The sequence below is a fragment of the Poecilia mexicana genome, unplaced genomic scaffold (assembly GCF_051168715.1).
Source record: "Poecilia mexicana isolate PSO_F unplaced genomic scaffold, ASM5116871v1 scaffold_7, whole genome shotgun sequence".
Classification (NCBI taxonomy): domain Eukaryota; kingdom Metazoa; phylum Chordata; class Actinopteri; order Cyprinodontiformes; family Poeciliidae; genus Poecilia; species Poecilia mexicana.
This window is the reverse complement of record NW_028263376.1, coordinates 20,284,836-20,301,483: the sequence shown is the minus strand read 5'-3', so window position 1 is coordinate 20,301,483 and position 16,648 is coordinate 20,284,836. Positions and strand designations below refer to the sequence as shown.

Genomic DNA, 16,648 nt, shown 5'->3' with positions numbered 1-16,648 from the left:
TTCTCAACATTTCTTTATCGCAAAGGTTTTATGTCAAAGCATGTGCACCTCAGGTGTCAAACTCAAGGCCTGTGGGCCAAATCCGGCACGCCACAGCTTTTTGTGTGGCCCTCTAAATTCGAGACTAGACACTAAGTGAGCTTAAATATTATGTTTTCAGTCAAATCAATGCAGTGTTTATCTGTTTACTGCCAAATTATATCAATCTGTTGGGAGTTTATTGCAGTTTTTTCTCAAAAATTGTCAAAACTTTCTTACTTGTACTAAACAGCTGCCTCAGATTTAATTGATGTCAAATTGCAGTCCATGAGCTAAACAGAAAAAATAAAAAGTCGCATTTACCGTCATAAATACGCGTAAATATTGCAAATATTGATTTTCATAGCAAAAAGAATCACAAAATCCAGGTGGGACTGAAAAGATGTTCAATAATATTATTTAATTTTAATAATTCATTGATATTTTAGCAGTTTGTGAACAGGTTTTATCAACACATTCTGGAACAACCGACCCTTTAAGAGCATTCACGATCTAGATTTGGCCCAAAATGAAAATGAGTTTGACACCGTTGATGTACAGAAATTTATTTAAAAAAAGTGAAGAATGTTTCTGCAAAATAAAACATTTCTCCCGTAATCAGGGTTATAATTTTTATTTGTGTAATTCACGTAGTTTTAATTGTGTTTGCTAGTTTGTATTAGTTATTATTAATTAAATGTAGTTTAGCTTTTATTAAAACTTTATAAAAACTAACTAAAATTAAAACTAAAGTAGACTAAAGTAGCAGATTTAATTTTTTCAGATTTTTAATTTTTTTTGGTTTTATTTTTAGGTGCTGAAAACAAACAGGTTAAAATAATTGTGTTGTGATTATATTTATATCATTTAGGTAATGATTACTCAACAGAAGACAACATTTCAACAAAAAATGTATTAAATTATTATTGGACAACCAAATGAGGTTTTCTCTCAGCTTTTGGTGTCACCATTTTGCAGACTAGCATAAAAACCGAATATGGACGACCGTAATTTCCAGCAGTGTAATAAATAGATTCATAAGCACATAATCAAAGGATATTATATCTATCTATAATTTAAATATGTTTGATTTTCATAAACACGCAATATAGTTCCAGTTAGTAATAGTTTCCATTTGAATTACTGTTTTTATTTATTTCAGTTTTCATTATTTTGTTAGTTTGTTAGTTAAATATGATAACCTTTCTCCTCATAAGCAAGTACATTTTGTCACATTGCAACCGCACACTTTTATTTTATTGTTAATTAATGGAAGTAGCAGAGAGCTGGTAAGGCTATGGAATAGAAAGCAGTCATGGTTGAGACTAGAAAGGACCCAAATGTAGAGAAAACTGTGGCTAAACAGAGTGCTTTAATAAAATAAGAGGAAGTTACAGGGAAAACTGCAGGGACAAAAGGTCATCGATTGTGGATAGTAAACGAAAGAACCGAGTGATGAATAATGAAAAACCAGGAACCTAAATACTGAGGCAGGGTGGAAAATCACAAAGGAACCAGATGAACTAATCAGAGGACAAAGCAGGGAAATAAAGGAGGAGACTAATTAACGCAGAATGAGCTGAGATAAGACTTAATGATCCACAAACTGAAAAGCAAAAGGCCTGAAAATAATCTAAGATAAATCTAGATCCCTGTCTTTAACAGGATATTTCTTCTTCTTGGTAGGTTTACAAAGCGTAATATTGAGAAAATTCACTGAACAGACATTCTTGAGAATTGGTAATTTGTTGAATTTTGAAGGCAATAGGTTACACTAAATTTTATTTAGATGTGTCAAACTAAAGGAGGATGAAAACAAATGTAAAGCTAAGATATTTTATTGGTAAAATAATTTTTATTCTCTACTCTTAGTTGGTCTATGTGACATACAAACCCAATAAAACGGAATAAGTTTAGTGTGGATGTAAGCAAAGTCAGTGGATAAAATCCAGTCAGAAAAAATAAGAAAACAGTAAGGACCTGCAATTTATATTAGATGTAATTAAGTTCACAGTGTAATTTTAGAGACTGTTTTCAAACACTGGGAATTAAGAACGTCTTTCAATAGCTACACAGCAACAGGTGATAGTGGGTGTTTTTGATTTTGGGTCATTTTGATGGTTAAAATGTTGGATTCAGTGTTTTAAACCAGCAGTGAACAAACAGCAGCGCTCAAGCAGGAGGGAAGATAAAAGTTTTATCTCTTTCCCTACAGACTTGCACGTACAAAGAGTGAAAACAGAAACTATATTGTTAAAATGTAAGTGAGAAATAAGGAAATACTAAAAATGATCTAAAGAAGTATATGTTTTAATGATAACCGTATTAAAAATTAAACCAAGTCCATGTTGACCAAATTTTTAAAAAGGAAGAGATCGCCATGCCTGGTTTGGATTTCTTTTTAGAAACTTTGCAACCCAGGTTAATTATCATCGGGACTTTAGGGATTTTCTTTGTTATAGAGGTGAAGAAAATCATCTGCATTTCCAAACACGCTCACAATCTGCAGCACGTAAAATATAACCTTAATTCTGCTTTGTACAACTCCACACTATGCTGGAAAGTATCTGCACTTTAGTTTTGGCTCCAGTAGTTATCCTGGTAAAACATCTGTGTGGGCAGATGTTAATAATATATCTAATTAATACCGCTTCAGTTTTAGGGGCGGCACATATATTACACTGCCAAGGTGATGACTTAAGCATTCTAGTCTATGATCCGAGTTTAACCACCGTAATGTTTCTCAGTGACATTTCACAGGCTGGTTGGAGAGTTTTAACAGTCAGAACCTCATCATTCATCACCGACCTCCATTTTAAAGTAAACAACGCCGTGGTCGGCCTTTGATGAAACATTTCCACGAGAGAAGACAACGGAAATACTGCAGCACGATTAGGCGGGGTCCACTAAACATGTTTGCAACAAAGTCCAATGGAATAACTCTGAGATAACAGGAATTTGGTTAGGATGTTCAGGAAAAGCCCAGGAGTCACCCAGGATCCAAAAGCAGCTGGAACAAGAGAGTGTTTTATACCACCAAGCACTGAGAGTGTAAACAGAAATAAGATGGTAAAAGCAGAAATGGTAGCTCCATTAAAGCAAAGTTTAATGATTAAAGGAGAAAAAAATTATGTTTCAAAGAGGTGATGGTGAGACTGTCAAACCCAAAATCACTGGACCAAGTAGCAAGGCGGTGCTAGCATGATGCTGTGGGCTGTTTTAGTGTGTTGCACAGTGGGTGCAATGATAATTCAATAACTTCCTCCAGATTCTTCAGCTTCACTTCAAACCAACAGCAAAAAACAACAACATTTAACTTCTTGACCATCATCCATTATTTAAAGGCCTGGTTCCGAAAACAACCAGTTTAAACGACAAGTTGATCAAACATTCAGGCACGATTATGTCAAATGTTTGATTAATACAAAAAGCAAATATTTAAAGGACATGAATCCAAATTTCACTCATTTTATATTCCAACTTATTTGGTCACCATATATACCAAAATTCTATTCTCACTGCTCAATTATTATTAGCTGCGTAATGACGTCACCCTTTAAAAACGATGGCTTGAAAAGATTATAACCATTAAAATTAAAATGGCATTTATGACCGCAACCAGGGGTTGAAAACTTCTCACCATCTACTCACTCAGAGTGAAATAACTCCTTGCAACCCATTTTGTATTTTATGCTTTCTAATGGTCCAGGACCTGAATAGCATCTATGAACAGAAAAAATATGAAAGTTTAAACCTTTTGATGCTTCATCTTTTCTGTTTTCTGGCCTCTACTGACCAGTCTCATTTGCTTGGGCTTTGGTTGGTTGTGAACATTGTGTGAAAAGCTAAAGAGGTAGAACATGTAATGTGTGTGGAAAAAAATAAAAAAAGCGTTGGCTCTAATATTTGCAATCCAGCTTCCAAATATTTACTGGCAGCTCCTGACGGCCCTGATGCCGAGGGCTTACAGCCTTACAATAAACCCAGTGGAGGAGAGAAACTCACCACTTTGAAGTGCTCCGGTCTGCACTCTGTGCCGTGGAAGTGGCAGGACAGCAGCATGTCGTTGAGGTTGTGGCCGGTGCGGTCGTAGAATTCCCGCATGTTGAAAGGTCTCGGCTTGAAGTTCTGGAAGTCGGTTTTGAGCTTCAGGCTCTCCAGAACACTCTCCTCCACCAGGTGTATGTCCCTGATCTCATACCTGGAGAAAGAGAGAGAGAGAGAGAGAAACAGAGAGGAAAAAGAGACATACTTATGGGGGAAATTTTCTGCTATAATCCAAGAGCACACATTTTCAGTCTGAAAGCAGGGTTTCATGTCTTTCTTCTCAAAGCTCGTAATGCTTTTACTAAAAACGTCTCTTCACGCCCAGACATAGCCTGCGTTCACACTGCAGCCTGAAGTGACCCAATTCCGATTTTTTTTTACTGTGGCCGTTCAGGCTTCATGCGACCTGTATGCGTTCTGCAGTGTGAACGGGCAAACGAGCTGAAAGTGTCCCGCATGCGCTGTAGAGGGCGCAATAACGTCAGCGTTCTCAGTGTTCTGCCAACCGCCATAAAAAGAAGAAGTGTTCTGTGTTTGCGGAAGTAAACATGGATGCTAACGGTGGAGCTTAGCTAACGGTGGAGCTTAGCTTACACATTTGAAGTTGTTGTCCGACCGGAGCAGCATATTAACAACTTAATCCTCATTATAGTCCGTCATGGTTGTTGTTTTTCTTCCCTCTTGCGCGTATCAGGACGCAATGGCCTCAGCGTTCTCCCCCATTTTACACTAAGCTTGCGCTAGCAGTGTGCTACTGATCGCTAACAGCTACTGACCTTATTAGGCAGGAGTTTGTTCACCCAATCAACTCCCTACGTCCAGTGGATGACGCAGGTTGTTACAATGGATAGCAACCACATAGGTACACCCATAGACATAATATAAGGTTTATAAGGTTTCTCTTATATTATGTCTATGGGTACACCCGCTAGAGGGAAACAAACGCACCCAGTAGAACACTTTCGTTCTATTGGCTGAGAGGTTGCCAGGCGACGGTGTATTTTGTTCGAGAAGCAAGAAGAGAGAAAGACATGAAGTCCTGCTTTCAAAATAAAAATGCAAGCAACAGTATTAAAAGTTTTGAGAACAAAAGACATGAAATCCCGCTTTCAGACTGAAAATGTGTGCAGAACTGAAAATATGTGCTCTTATGGCAGAAAAATTCCCCCATAGATATTCACTTTTATTTTACATGCATATTTAATGCCTTTTAATTTAGCATGGGGTGATGAGTCTGCAGAATCCTGAAATAGAACAGTCACCTGCTTCTGAACAAAAAGTCAACCTCAGTTTCATTTTTCGCACCGTCCAGAAAGGTTTCTAAGTTTTATCAGTGAACTTTTTCTCTGCTCAGCTGGAGCTTAAAATAATATTCCTGAATAAATCAAAAAGGACAGAAAACTGACTATAAAGCTCAACATGATGGTTTTTCTGTGGCATCTCGCTGCCTCTCAAATGGACGGGCTTTGCCAGAGTGGAACAGTTTATTGAACGTTTCATAATAAAGTTCAGACACAGACCCATAAACCCAGCCATCCAATCACTGACAATGCAGCAGCTCTGGGCTATACACAGTTACTCAGCTGAAGCCTCACCTATCTGGACCCTAAAGAAAGATGTGTTTGGGTTTGACTGGTGGCTCCTAAATTTTGTCTGACTGGTTTGCTTTAGCCAGGAGACATTTAGTTAAACTTTAATGGTTCAGCAGAATAACATGCTCAGAACTGAGTCTGGGTGAGTTATTAAAATCTGGAGTACGGTAAAGGGATTTTTTTTTTTTTTTTGGAAGTGATGAAATCAGAAGTAAATATCAGTGCAGCTGGAGGCTCAGACCATCAGACAAACAAACACCCTGGAGTCCATTTCGCTGAGCGTCTGGCTGCGCTCCGAACGCTAATTAAAGGCTAACAAATCGAGACGAACAGATTTAAAACATCTTGTGAATCTAATCCGATGGTTTTTAGCAAGCAGGAGGAGCAAAGTGAATGAATCAAGTGTGTCGAGAGAACTTGGAAACAGCAGACTCAAAACGAAAACAAAAAACAAAAAAAATCTTAACGTCTCTCTGACATATCGGCTCCTTTTATTGACAACTACTAAATCACATCTTCAGAAGCAGAGCTTTGAGGCACTCGTGAGTTTTATTGAGCATGAACCCAAAACAAGCAGTTGCCAAGCAAGAGTTAGCAGCCAAGTGTCTAATTACTAATGAACTCTTTGAATTTGGGCCTCATCAAATTAAAGCTGATTCTTGGCACTGTAACACAGAGTCCACTGTGTTAATCCCAATTGAAAGCGCTGCAGCACAGAGCCGGGGGAAGAAATGATGTGCGACTGTGTGTGTACTTTATTCTGGACTAAAACCGGCTCTTCAGCATAATTGGTCCACTGTGCTCAGCAGCTAGAAGCTGGATTTTTAGAGCAATAATGATTGGATGATTTCAGATTATTCCAAAGTAAAAAATATTTTTGTTGGAAACATCTACAGTGCCAGCCTTGTAAAAAAGAGGAGTTATGTATATGTTTTTTATTGGTATAGCTTAATCTCACAGCAAGAGTTTTGGAGTACATTTATTCAATGTCTCATATTTATAAATAAATGTTTGTAACAAATTATTGTTACAACCTTATACAACATCGTTTGGCAATAATACAGCACTTAGACTTCAGTGATTTATAAACTAACATTAGTATTTTAAAGTCTGTTCTCTGTTCTCTGTTCTCTGTTAACCAGGAACCAGGAAGGACTTTAAAACTGAGGTGATTTGATCTATTATCCTAGTTTTAGTGAGAACATGAGCAGCAGCGTTCTGGATCAGTTCCAGCTGCCTGGTTGACTTTTTAGTCAGACCGGTGAGGACACTGCTGCAGTAATCAACACGACTAAAGATAAACACATTGCCGAGTTTCTCCGGATCATTAGTCCTTTTAATCCTGAAAATGTTCTTCAGGCGACAGAAGGCCGGCTTTGTACCTGTCTTTATGTGTCTCTGAAGGTTCAGATCAGTTTCTTTAGGTCCAAAAATAATTACTTCAGTTTTGTTTCTATTGACCTGAAGAAAGTTATGGTACGTCAAACTTATTAACTGCTATTGGTATTTATTGTTGTATGTTTATTATTATTACTTTATTTATTTAATATTTATAATTTATTTACTTATTTTAATTATTTTTGTGTGCTACGCTGGGTCAAATTAAATCTTCCCCTCAGGGGATCAATAAAGTCTTATCTTATCTTATCTTATCTTATCTTATCTTATCTTATCTTATCTTATCTTATCTTATGTCCATGCATTGTGAACCACTATGAACCCATGGTGGTAACTTAAAGTCAGTGCTGGTTCTGATAAGTTTCTGTCCTTCATATCCATCGCAATGTTTGGAGATTTAGAGCACAACCTGTTATTAAGTCACTAAAAAACAATTCTCAGCTCACAGTTTTTTAAACCTGAATGATGGATTTTACTAAATGCTGTAATTATTTATTTCTGAGATTAAGCTTTATGTGTCGCTACAAAGAACAACAAAAATTGTGAAGCGATATGCTTAGTGTGAGCCACTTTGGGTTGATTAGCAGTTCAAACAATACTGCTTAGCAGCACATTGTTAGCAAACTTACTCGACATGTTCACACCTGGCATTAATGTGTCTCCCAGCTAACACAAGGCGACAGCTCTGAGGACAGAACGCACCCAAGGCTCCACAGGGCTCCGTTTAGATCAAATGCTTCTCTTCAGAGATGGTCTGCTCACAAGAGACGAATAAAAAAGGAATTTGAAATAGTTTCTGGACTGGGAGTTGAATCAAAATGTAGAACACCCAGTTAAATAATAAAGACATCAGTTTGATTAAAATAAAAAGGGGGAAACTCTTTCCTTTTATGGCATGATCAGGTTTGCAGAAACAAACAAGACAGCCATTGTGCTGGTGTGTTACAGCAAAACACGTTCGCTGAGCACAGGGTTAGATATCTGTGTCGACTCATTCAATTTTCATGTAGTAGTTGTTGGCCAGATGATAATTGCTGTAATTGGCTGGTTTCCTGTAATGAGCCATGCTGGTGCACATTGATGAAGGTTTGCAACGCTAGACGTGCAAAATTTCAATCACAGCTCTTTGCAAGCAAATATCATCTACAGACAGGCTAATAATAATTGAGCAGTGACAATAGACAGTGTGTTTATTTTCATGCTCCAATGTGCATGCGGTATTCTGCTGACTTTGAGGTAGAATAGAAAATTACGACATCTTGTTCACGCTTCAAGACAACATCTGGTATAAAACTAACATTTAGTGACACATACAGCTCTGGAAAAAAGGAAGAGACCATGAACTCGGTTCCTGAACTCTTCCTGAGTTAAAACATTAGCGCTGCATCTTTTTTGTTATTTTGACCATATCTCATTTTCTGCAAATAAATACTAATTTTTATAGGTATATGTTTGAGTAAAATGAACTTTGTTCCTTTATTATATGAACTACTGACAACATGCCTCTGAAATTCCAAGAAAAATGTTGTATTTATTTTCACAAAATGAGGTCTAAAGCAGTGCTTTCAGACCTCTAATAATGCAAAGAAATCAAGTTCATATTAATTTAGAAACAACAATAATAATGTTTTAACTCAGGAAGAGTTCAGAAATTAATAATTGGTGGAATAACCAGGAGGTTTTCAATGGGGCAGTGGGGTTCATATACATATATATTTATGAAGTTAGATAGATAAATGGATAGGGAATGAGATAGATATCTCTCAAAATGTAATGACGCAATATATTAAAAGTAGCAAAAAATGACATTGTATAAAACAAAAAGTTATTTACAAAGTTTGGACATTTTCCAACATCTCTGCATTTCACGTAGTGCAGTTTTCAGCTGCATTTCTGTATTCAATCACTGTTTGCACCGCCTGCCGGTCTTTTTAAAGCTAAACGGCGCTGGAGACCCCTCACCACACGCAGCATTATTCTGAGGCGCAGGGAGATTTACTTTCATTGAATTGAACTGTTGGAGAAATCTGCACACGCTGCCTTGCTCTAAAAGAAAGCAGCATAACTATAAATGTTCCTGCACTTTACCCTGGCCGTGATCTCCCACCATGCTTTTATTCAAATGTCACCACTTTAATGTACTCACCAAAGAGCATAGTTTCATCTGAACCTAAACACTGGCACCATTGGAAAGCCTTTTAGAAATTCCTGTATCATCAAGTGAAAGCAGTCCTCTGCTGGTTTGTTACAAAAGCCACCATTAATGCACTGCACGCATTTTTATTTAGTAGAAATTAGATCCAGCAGCTTGCTTTAATGAATTCATATCTGGCAACATGCTACATCTTACGTTTTATTGAAGTTCTTACAAAACTTAAAAGTTGTGACTTCTAACAGCAAAAGAGATTCATCAGCAAAAATGTTAATTTGGTTTATAACATAGATTGATGTTTTGTGACAGTGAGACTGGGCGAATCTGGAGGCTGTTTTTGTTGTTTGACTAAAAATAAAAATAAAAACTTAATTGGACAGAGGCGCTGAGTCTCCACCAGTTATAAATCAGACAAATCTGCCAGGAAGGCACTTATGAGATAAAATCCCAGAAGAACAAGCTGATGAAAACAGCCAAGACTGACCCTTCAGCGTGTGAGCAACTTAAATATCATGCCACAAGACATTTCCCAGACCAGTGGCTTTGATTGCCAGAGGTGGGCAGAGAGCAGTCATGAATGCATTTCAAGCCACAAGCACTTGTATTCCTGGCAGCTTAAACTGTCATTGCAGGGATTTTCTACCTTGGCAACAGAAGCAAAAATAATCTTAACAGATTACGGGGTAATATTTAAGATAAGTACAGGGATATGGATGCAGGGGAAAAAAATCATGTTTATGCACCAAAACTTTGGAATAAACATTTAAATGTTCACTTTTGGATTTTTGCTAAAATTGCTAGATAGATGTGCATTGAAGACCAATACAAAATATCCAAAGTGCTCTGAGCTTTAAACTGATTTTGTTTTTAGAAACTTGCTTGCTGCATCTGACACTTTGTTCTCCTGAAGTACTGAAGGCACTAAGTGAAGGAAACCATTTCACTAATTGCTTCATTGTTGCTGCCTCTGTTGACATTTGGAAAAATATTACAGCACCAAAGGGCATGCAATCAAAAAGCTTCTACGGCTAAGACAAGCCTCTTGCCTCCCACTGTGAGATCTTTATTTCCTCTTGTGCTTCTTGGACATGATTTTTAAAAAAAAATGTTTTTCATGCTATCCATGCAAAACAAGAACAAAGAAACACCTTCCTTGTTAAAATCTTTAGCAGCTCAAGCAGGAGTGAATCTAACTGGGGATGAGAAGAGTTTCTCTGCAGCTTTGCACAAACACACTGAGATCAGAACGTGTGAATGGCAAAAACGCCCCGAGCATTTGCCGTTTCGCTTGAAATCAAAGAGGTCTTCCAGCTTGTTTTCCTGCTGTGGGCGCGCGTACAGTACGCGGTGCTGCTGCCAGCTCCTGCATCCAGAGCCTCCAGCTGCACCAACAAAACAGCTGGAGCCTCCTGATTATAATGGTTCACCCAATTCAAGAGAGACGAGCATGCTCTGCAGCCACCGGGTGACTGAGTAAGGTAGAGGAAGGCTGCAATAAGGTCAAATTACAAGTGGGGGATTAATTACTTAAATCTTGTCTGAAGTAAATATATTGAACATGAGCTATTAATTCATTAGCAAAATTAAAAGGAATAATTTACCTGCAGATTTTCTGGTTTGACTTAAACCTGAAATGCACAATTTATGATCACCTTCCTCAAACATGCGGTCAGGTATTACATTACAAGAATTATTTAAAAAAAAACAACTTCTGTTTATTATATGGAGAGATAAATAAAAAAGCTTTACATTTAGTTGTGTAAATGTAAAGCTCTCAATCTGGTTTCTAAGACTTTTGAGTCTGAGATGAATAATTGTTCTGTTAAAAGCTGAATAAGCCTCGATGAGTTTCCCAAATGTTTAATTAAAGCCAAAGTTTCAAGATAAGACAGATAATATTCATTAGTCGATTATTACAAAGAAAGATTAAAGACGACTAAGGCAACTAAACCGTTTGTGAAAAATAGATGTTGGTCTTTATAAAGAAAGCTCTGAGACACTTTTCAAATAAAAGCTTCAATTTTTCTAAGAGGAAGATTTCACATTACTAATTAAACAAAACAGGCCATTAAGAAATTATTATAATGACCTTTCAAAATAAGACTTAATAATATTCTTAAAAATAAAAACCTCTGTTCATCTAGATTATTACGCTCAGATTACAAATACAACTAAATTGGATTATGATGGAATTTCAAAAATAAAACTAGTTTAACTAGACCTGATGTGAAGAAGAGTTTGTTTTGAGGGCTTTCAAAGTTAAGATTTCAGAGTCACCAAAACAAAAGTTTTGCTTTTTCATTGTTCAAACATGACAGCAGAATGTGTTGTTTTCTTTCTTTTCTTTTTTCTTCTTTTTTTTTTTTTGCTAAAGTATCCCGTACTAAAAGAGAACTGAACCTTTAAACGGAGTTTCTTATTGTAAAACTGAAGTGAAGAAAAGAAGCTTAATAACAAGTCAAAAGTCTCACCTTTACAAGTTTTCCTGAGCAGCAGTTTCCTAATGAGCTTAAGGCCCAAAGCTGATGCATGTCAGACTTTAAAAAAAAAACAAAAAAAAAACGCTATAATGGGGCAAAATATGCAAAATATTAAATTCTAATGTTATCTTATAAATTGACAAGAACCACAGCAACAAAATGAAAGGCTGTAAGAGTTTTGGATTTGAAAGTGAAGCCTGTAACTGAGGTGAAATGTTGGTACCTGTTGTTGAGCAGGGCCAGCAGCTCCCCAACATAGAAGAGGTCGTTGCGGGTCAGCTGGCTGAAGCGGAACGCGTTCAGGTTGCAGAAGGTCACCGCCGGGAACGTCATGACCGGAGTCGAGACCTCGTCCAACTTGGTGACGTGCGGGTACTCGAGGTAGAAGTGGATCCGATCCACGCACACGTAGAGCAGGAAAGTCAGCGAGGCCAGGAAGAAGACGAGCCACAGGAACCGCTTGATCCAGAAGCGCTCGTAGGTGAAGATGTGGGAGATTCCGTGCAGGGTCGAGCTGTGCGCAAAAACTTCTATGGGTGGAGGCTGGTTCGAATCCAGTTCTTCCGGCTCCACTTTCAGATCCATCGTTAACAAGCGAGGGCTTGAATGCATCAAGTCAAAACTGGGAAAGTATTCCTTCAGCAGAGAGCAGCTCTGCTATCACCCTTCGGAGCGTGCGGAGGACCAGTCTTTGACCTGATGCAGTTTTGTCGCCATCACTCAGTCAGCTCTGCGTTTAAGCGAAACATTTTCTGCAAAGAGCACCGCCGAGCTGCCGGAGCCCGGGTCCATCAGCACAGCGCCACAGTCCCGATCTGCAGCTTTCTCAGCGGGAGAGGAGAAGTCGTGAATCGCTGGTCGATCATAAGTCCGGCGGAGCGCGGATAATTCCTGCACGCCAGCAAGAAGGAAACCTCGGAGCTTGGAGGCGGAAAGGAATATCTTTGGATACTTCAGCAGAAGTTGCTTCAACCCGTTAAATAAAGGCTGAATTTGTCCACTCTGGACGCCGTAGAGAGGAGTCGGTGGTCGGTGCTGACTGAGTCGTGCGGGCAGGTTGTGTTCCTCCGCTGCTGTGCGTGTGTCAGTCTGAGAGCGGACTGACGCTCCTCTGCTGTTTACCTGTCACTTTAGGTTTTTGTGGCTCCCACACACACGGCTGCACCAGTGGCTTCACAAACAAGCAATTTTAGCTGCAGTTACTTTTATTTATGTGTCAGAGAGCTGGCTGCGCGTACACGAATTGGCTCAAAAGAGAAGAAAACGCAAACCTGATTTCCATGTGTGCAGAATATTTTTATGTGTGTGCGCTGCCATGGCTTCCTGTTTAGCTTTTGTTTTGGTTTGGTTAAACATCGGGTCAAAACGACCAAATGGTGGAAAAAGAGAGAAACGAAGAGGACAAAGAAAAGAGAGGGAGGGAAAAAAACTGAATGTCCCCGACAGAAAGTGAGTCATTTTAGGCAGCTAAGTGCGCGTACAGTGAGCAGTTTGATTAAGTAATATTATCCACTGTCATCACTGTGAATTACCTAGGATACACGATATGCTGGTGTTGATATTCTTCTCCAATTAACTCCAGCATAATATATGAATCTTTAAAGTGACAGTGTTTTGTAAAATCGACTGAATGTTGCATGAGGTCATAATGGTATTTTTTTATTCAAAAACATACATGTGGTGTTGCCTTGATTACTTCATGAATGTTTGAGAAATCCTTTAATTTCCAGTAGCAAATATTCAGCTGTGCAAAAGGCCTGGGTGGACTTAGCCTCGCCTTTAAGGACGAAGCTCCTCCTTCCAGCAAAGCAGCAGGACATCTTCTTACTGTGAAGAGGGCATCTTCCATCAATGGTTTGCGTTAAAGAAGCTTAAAACATATTTCTTCTCATGAGGTTTATTCTGTACAGTTGCATCAGATAAAGCGATTAGTTATTAGTCTACTGAGCTCTTGAGGAAAGATTAAATAAATTATGGACTTGGATTTAAAAGGCACACACTTATCACATATTCATCTTATCTTTAAAAAACGAAACTAGCTGGTTATTTTCAACTGACTTGAAAAATGTCGGTCAAGCAACGGGCAGATACAAATGTTCTAATGGTTATTTATAAAACCAATAAGCTACATTTTTTTATGTATCTAGAAAAACTGTTAAATTTCCCTACTTTCTGAGTACAACTAAACATAAAAAGAAAAACTGTGAGATAATTTCTATTTTTCTTGCAGATAATTCCATAAAATGTTCAATATTTGGTAAGGAATTTTTCTTTTAACAGCCAATAGCCTTATTCTTTTTTACTTCCTTAATTATTATTGATTTACTTCTAATATTATTTTACCTTTAGTCCTTTTGGATTGCTGTATGTCTTATCAAACTGACATGTTGTTAATTAATTTAAAAATTATTTTCAGTAGTAGGAAAAGCAAACTATCCAAGTAAATTGGTTTAAATGTTGATATAAGCCCAGCTACAAATCAGTTTTTGTTTTCAAAAATTGGGACAGTCCTGTTTATGTGGCTGGCTGCTGTCCATGGTGCTGCTGTAGCGTAATGTTCCTCTCCGAGGCTGCAGAGGGCGCCAGAGCGCAAACGTCACTACACCTACCAGCAGAAGGAAGAACGACATGTGAGCAGCAGCAGGAGGAAAAACATGGCGATACCCATCAGGATCTTCCCTCTCTGTCGCTGGGCAGGGCGGACATTGTCCTCGCAGTCTGCGGGACAGAGGCGGGAAGTCAGTCTGTCAGCGAAGAGGCGCTTTATATGCACATCAACGGGAAACCGTAAGTTCATGTTTTATAGAAGCTAGTTATTAGCAATGCTAATACAGAGCTTAATGTCCGATGTTATGCTCAGCTCAGTCTGAGAGCTATTCACAAAAGAGTGTTATTGTTACCAGATTAGCCATCCGATTCATTTGCCCTTCATGTTAAAAAAGCGCAGCTTTATCTGGGAGTGCAAATCCAAAAACTTATAAAAACGAAGGGGAGGAACCTTGACCTCAAAAGGGCAACAAAAGATCAAGGGTAGATTAAAAAGTTCAGATCAAGGGTAGATTAAAAAGTTCATGTGACAAAAAACTGTCTTTAAAACGGGCCTATTAACAAGCATTTACGATATAAAAAAAATATAAATACTGTTAACCTTAGTAGTATCCACTCCCGCTGCACACCCATGGGTTGAAATACTGGACACGCTGTCCGATAATGGATGGAGCAGCTTGCTGCTGCATGTTGACACAATACTTGCAGAGACAAGTCCGCCAGTAGTTTTGTAACACACTTAATGCGGAGAGCTGGTCCTTGACTTTAAATAACAACTCTTAATATAGACATACTGTTTGGTGGATTTGACTATTTTGAATGGATGGTAATCTGCTTTGACTATAGCCTTACTGGTTTCTGTACAAATATGTAAATAATGACAAATTACACTAACATGATGGCTTCAAATTGACTTTTTACAGTTTTACAGGTCATTTGGATTTTTAAAAAAAGATAATCTAGTAATTCCCATGATTGCCATTACCACTATCTTACTTGAAAATGGTCTCAAAACAATCATTTTATGTCTATTGTGATAGCTTTTGGGCTAATTTATCGTCCAGCAAAATTAGTTATTGTGACAGGCTTGTACTTTTTGGGTAAAATGTACGGAGAACTTGGTTAATTCATAAAGAACATGCATATAAAAAATGTCAATATTTAGATTTTTTACTATTAGTTAACACATTTATGTTGTTTTTTATTTCCAGACCTTCAGTTCAGACTCGATGAGCGCACGGCCCACAGCAGCCTGGATCTCTTCAAGAAAGACACGGGCATCATCTACCGCATGCTGGGCCTCGACCCCTCCCAGGTCCAAGACGACCCCGAGCGTTTCCGAGAGTGGGCCGTCGTGTTGGGCGACAAAACGATTAGCAGCGGACGACATTACTGGGAGGTCACGGTGAAAAAGTCCCAGGAGTTTCGTCTGGGGGTCGCGGAGGCGCTGATGTCCAGAGACGAGTGCGTGGGTACCAGCAGCTCCTCCTGGGTGTTTGGCTACGCTCAGAGGAAGTGGTTCGCCATGACCGGCAGTAAGGTGGTTCCTGTGACTCTGGTGGGGAAGCCGGACCGAGTGGGGATCCTGCTCGACTACGACGCCAGGTTCGTGGGGCTGGTGGACATCGAGAAGCCCAGAATCATTCACACACTCGGAGCTCGGTTCACGGCTCCCGTTTGCCCGGCGTTTGGGCTTTGGGATGGGGAAATCCTCACACACTCTGGTCTGGAGGAGCCAGACGGCCTGAAGTGAAGCTGGATTAACCCAGTTGACTGCCATGGATAATCAGGCAGCATTTATCAGTATCCTACATAACTGTGCAGGACAAACAGCAATAGGACTTATCTTCAAATGATGATTAATTACTGTGTAATTCAGCAAATCATCACTTTGAATAATACAAACTCATTCTGTGTGTGTTTTCAGCGTGTAATGGAACATTACCTCAGAGACTAAATGAGGAAACAAGGAACGTGTGGTTAGATTTGAGAAATATTTGCTGCCAATTTTGTCTTATACACTGCATGCTGTGGTATTCTCCACAAATGTACTCCTTAAAACATCACAGAACTCCTCTGTGTTCATATTCAAACCATGTATTGTTTAATAAAATAACTTCACTGAAATTTTCCACGTTTTTCTTTTTATTTACAGCAAAATATTTACAGTGAACTGAAGATTTGTACAGAAGTTTTGCTGAGTAAAAAACCAAAACTTAGGGAAAAAAAAACTTTTAGTTATGAGTATATTACATCTTTATCTTATTTTAAATTTACATGTAGGGTCTTTGATATTTTCCTTGAAAGCAAAAACATGTTTAAACCTTATTTTGAGAAACTCTTTATTCACTTTACTCATGTTTCCAAACTTGTAGATGGTAAATAATGATGGTAAATTGAAACGTAAACAAAAA

The 16,648-nt window shown here is 38.5% G+C and overlaps 2 protein-coding genes across 2 annotated transcripts in view; one reads left to right on the top strand and one right to left on the bottom strand.

Moving 5' to 3' along the window:
* LOC106914727 (acid-sensing ion channel 1A-like) overlaps positions 1 to 14,407 on the bottom strand; it is a 76,130-nt gene extending 61,723 nt beyond the window's left edge. Inside the window, exons 1-3 of the mRNA XM_014981724.2 lie at positions 14,297 to 14,407; positions 11,911 to 13,514; positions 4,024 to 4,219 (exon numbers count right to left, since the gene is read on the bottom strand). Coding sequence (XP_014837210.1) covers positions 4,024 to 4,219; positions 11,911 to 12,299 — 585 coding nt within the window. The 5' untranslated portion in view covers positions 12,300 to 13,514; positions 14,297 to 14,407. The remainder of the gene's footprint in view (positions 1 to 4,023; positions 4,220 to 11,910; positions 13,515 to 14,296) is intronic.
* Positions 14,310 to 16,361, top strand: spryd4 (SPRY domain containing 4). Its single transcript, XM_014981725.2, has 2 exons — positions 14,310 to 14,474; positions 15,446 to 16,361. Exons 1-2 carry the CDS (start codon positions 14,342 to 14,344, stop codon positions 15,985 to 15,987), a joined length of 675 nt encoding a protein of 224 aa, XP_014837211.2. The 5' UTR covers positions 14,310 to 14,341; the 3' UTR covers positions 15,988 to 16,361.
* The last annotated feature ends 287 nt before the right edge of the window (positions 16,362 to 16,648 follow it).

What these genes read in the sequence shown, in the direction of transcription:
- spryd4 (XM_014981725.2), top strand. Translation starts at nt 14,342, where the DNA reads ATGGCGATACCCATCAGGATCTTCCCTCTCTGTCGCTGGGCAGGGCGG. An exon ending in ATGCACATCAACGGGAAACC is followed by an intron (nt 14,475 to 15,445) that starts GTAAGTTCATGT and finishes TTTTATTTCCAG; the next exon opens with ACCTTCAGTTCAGACTCGAT.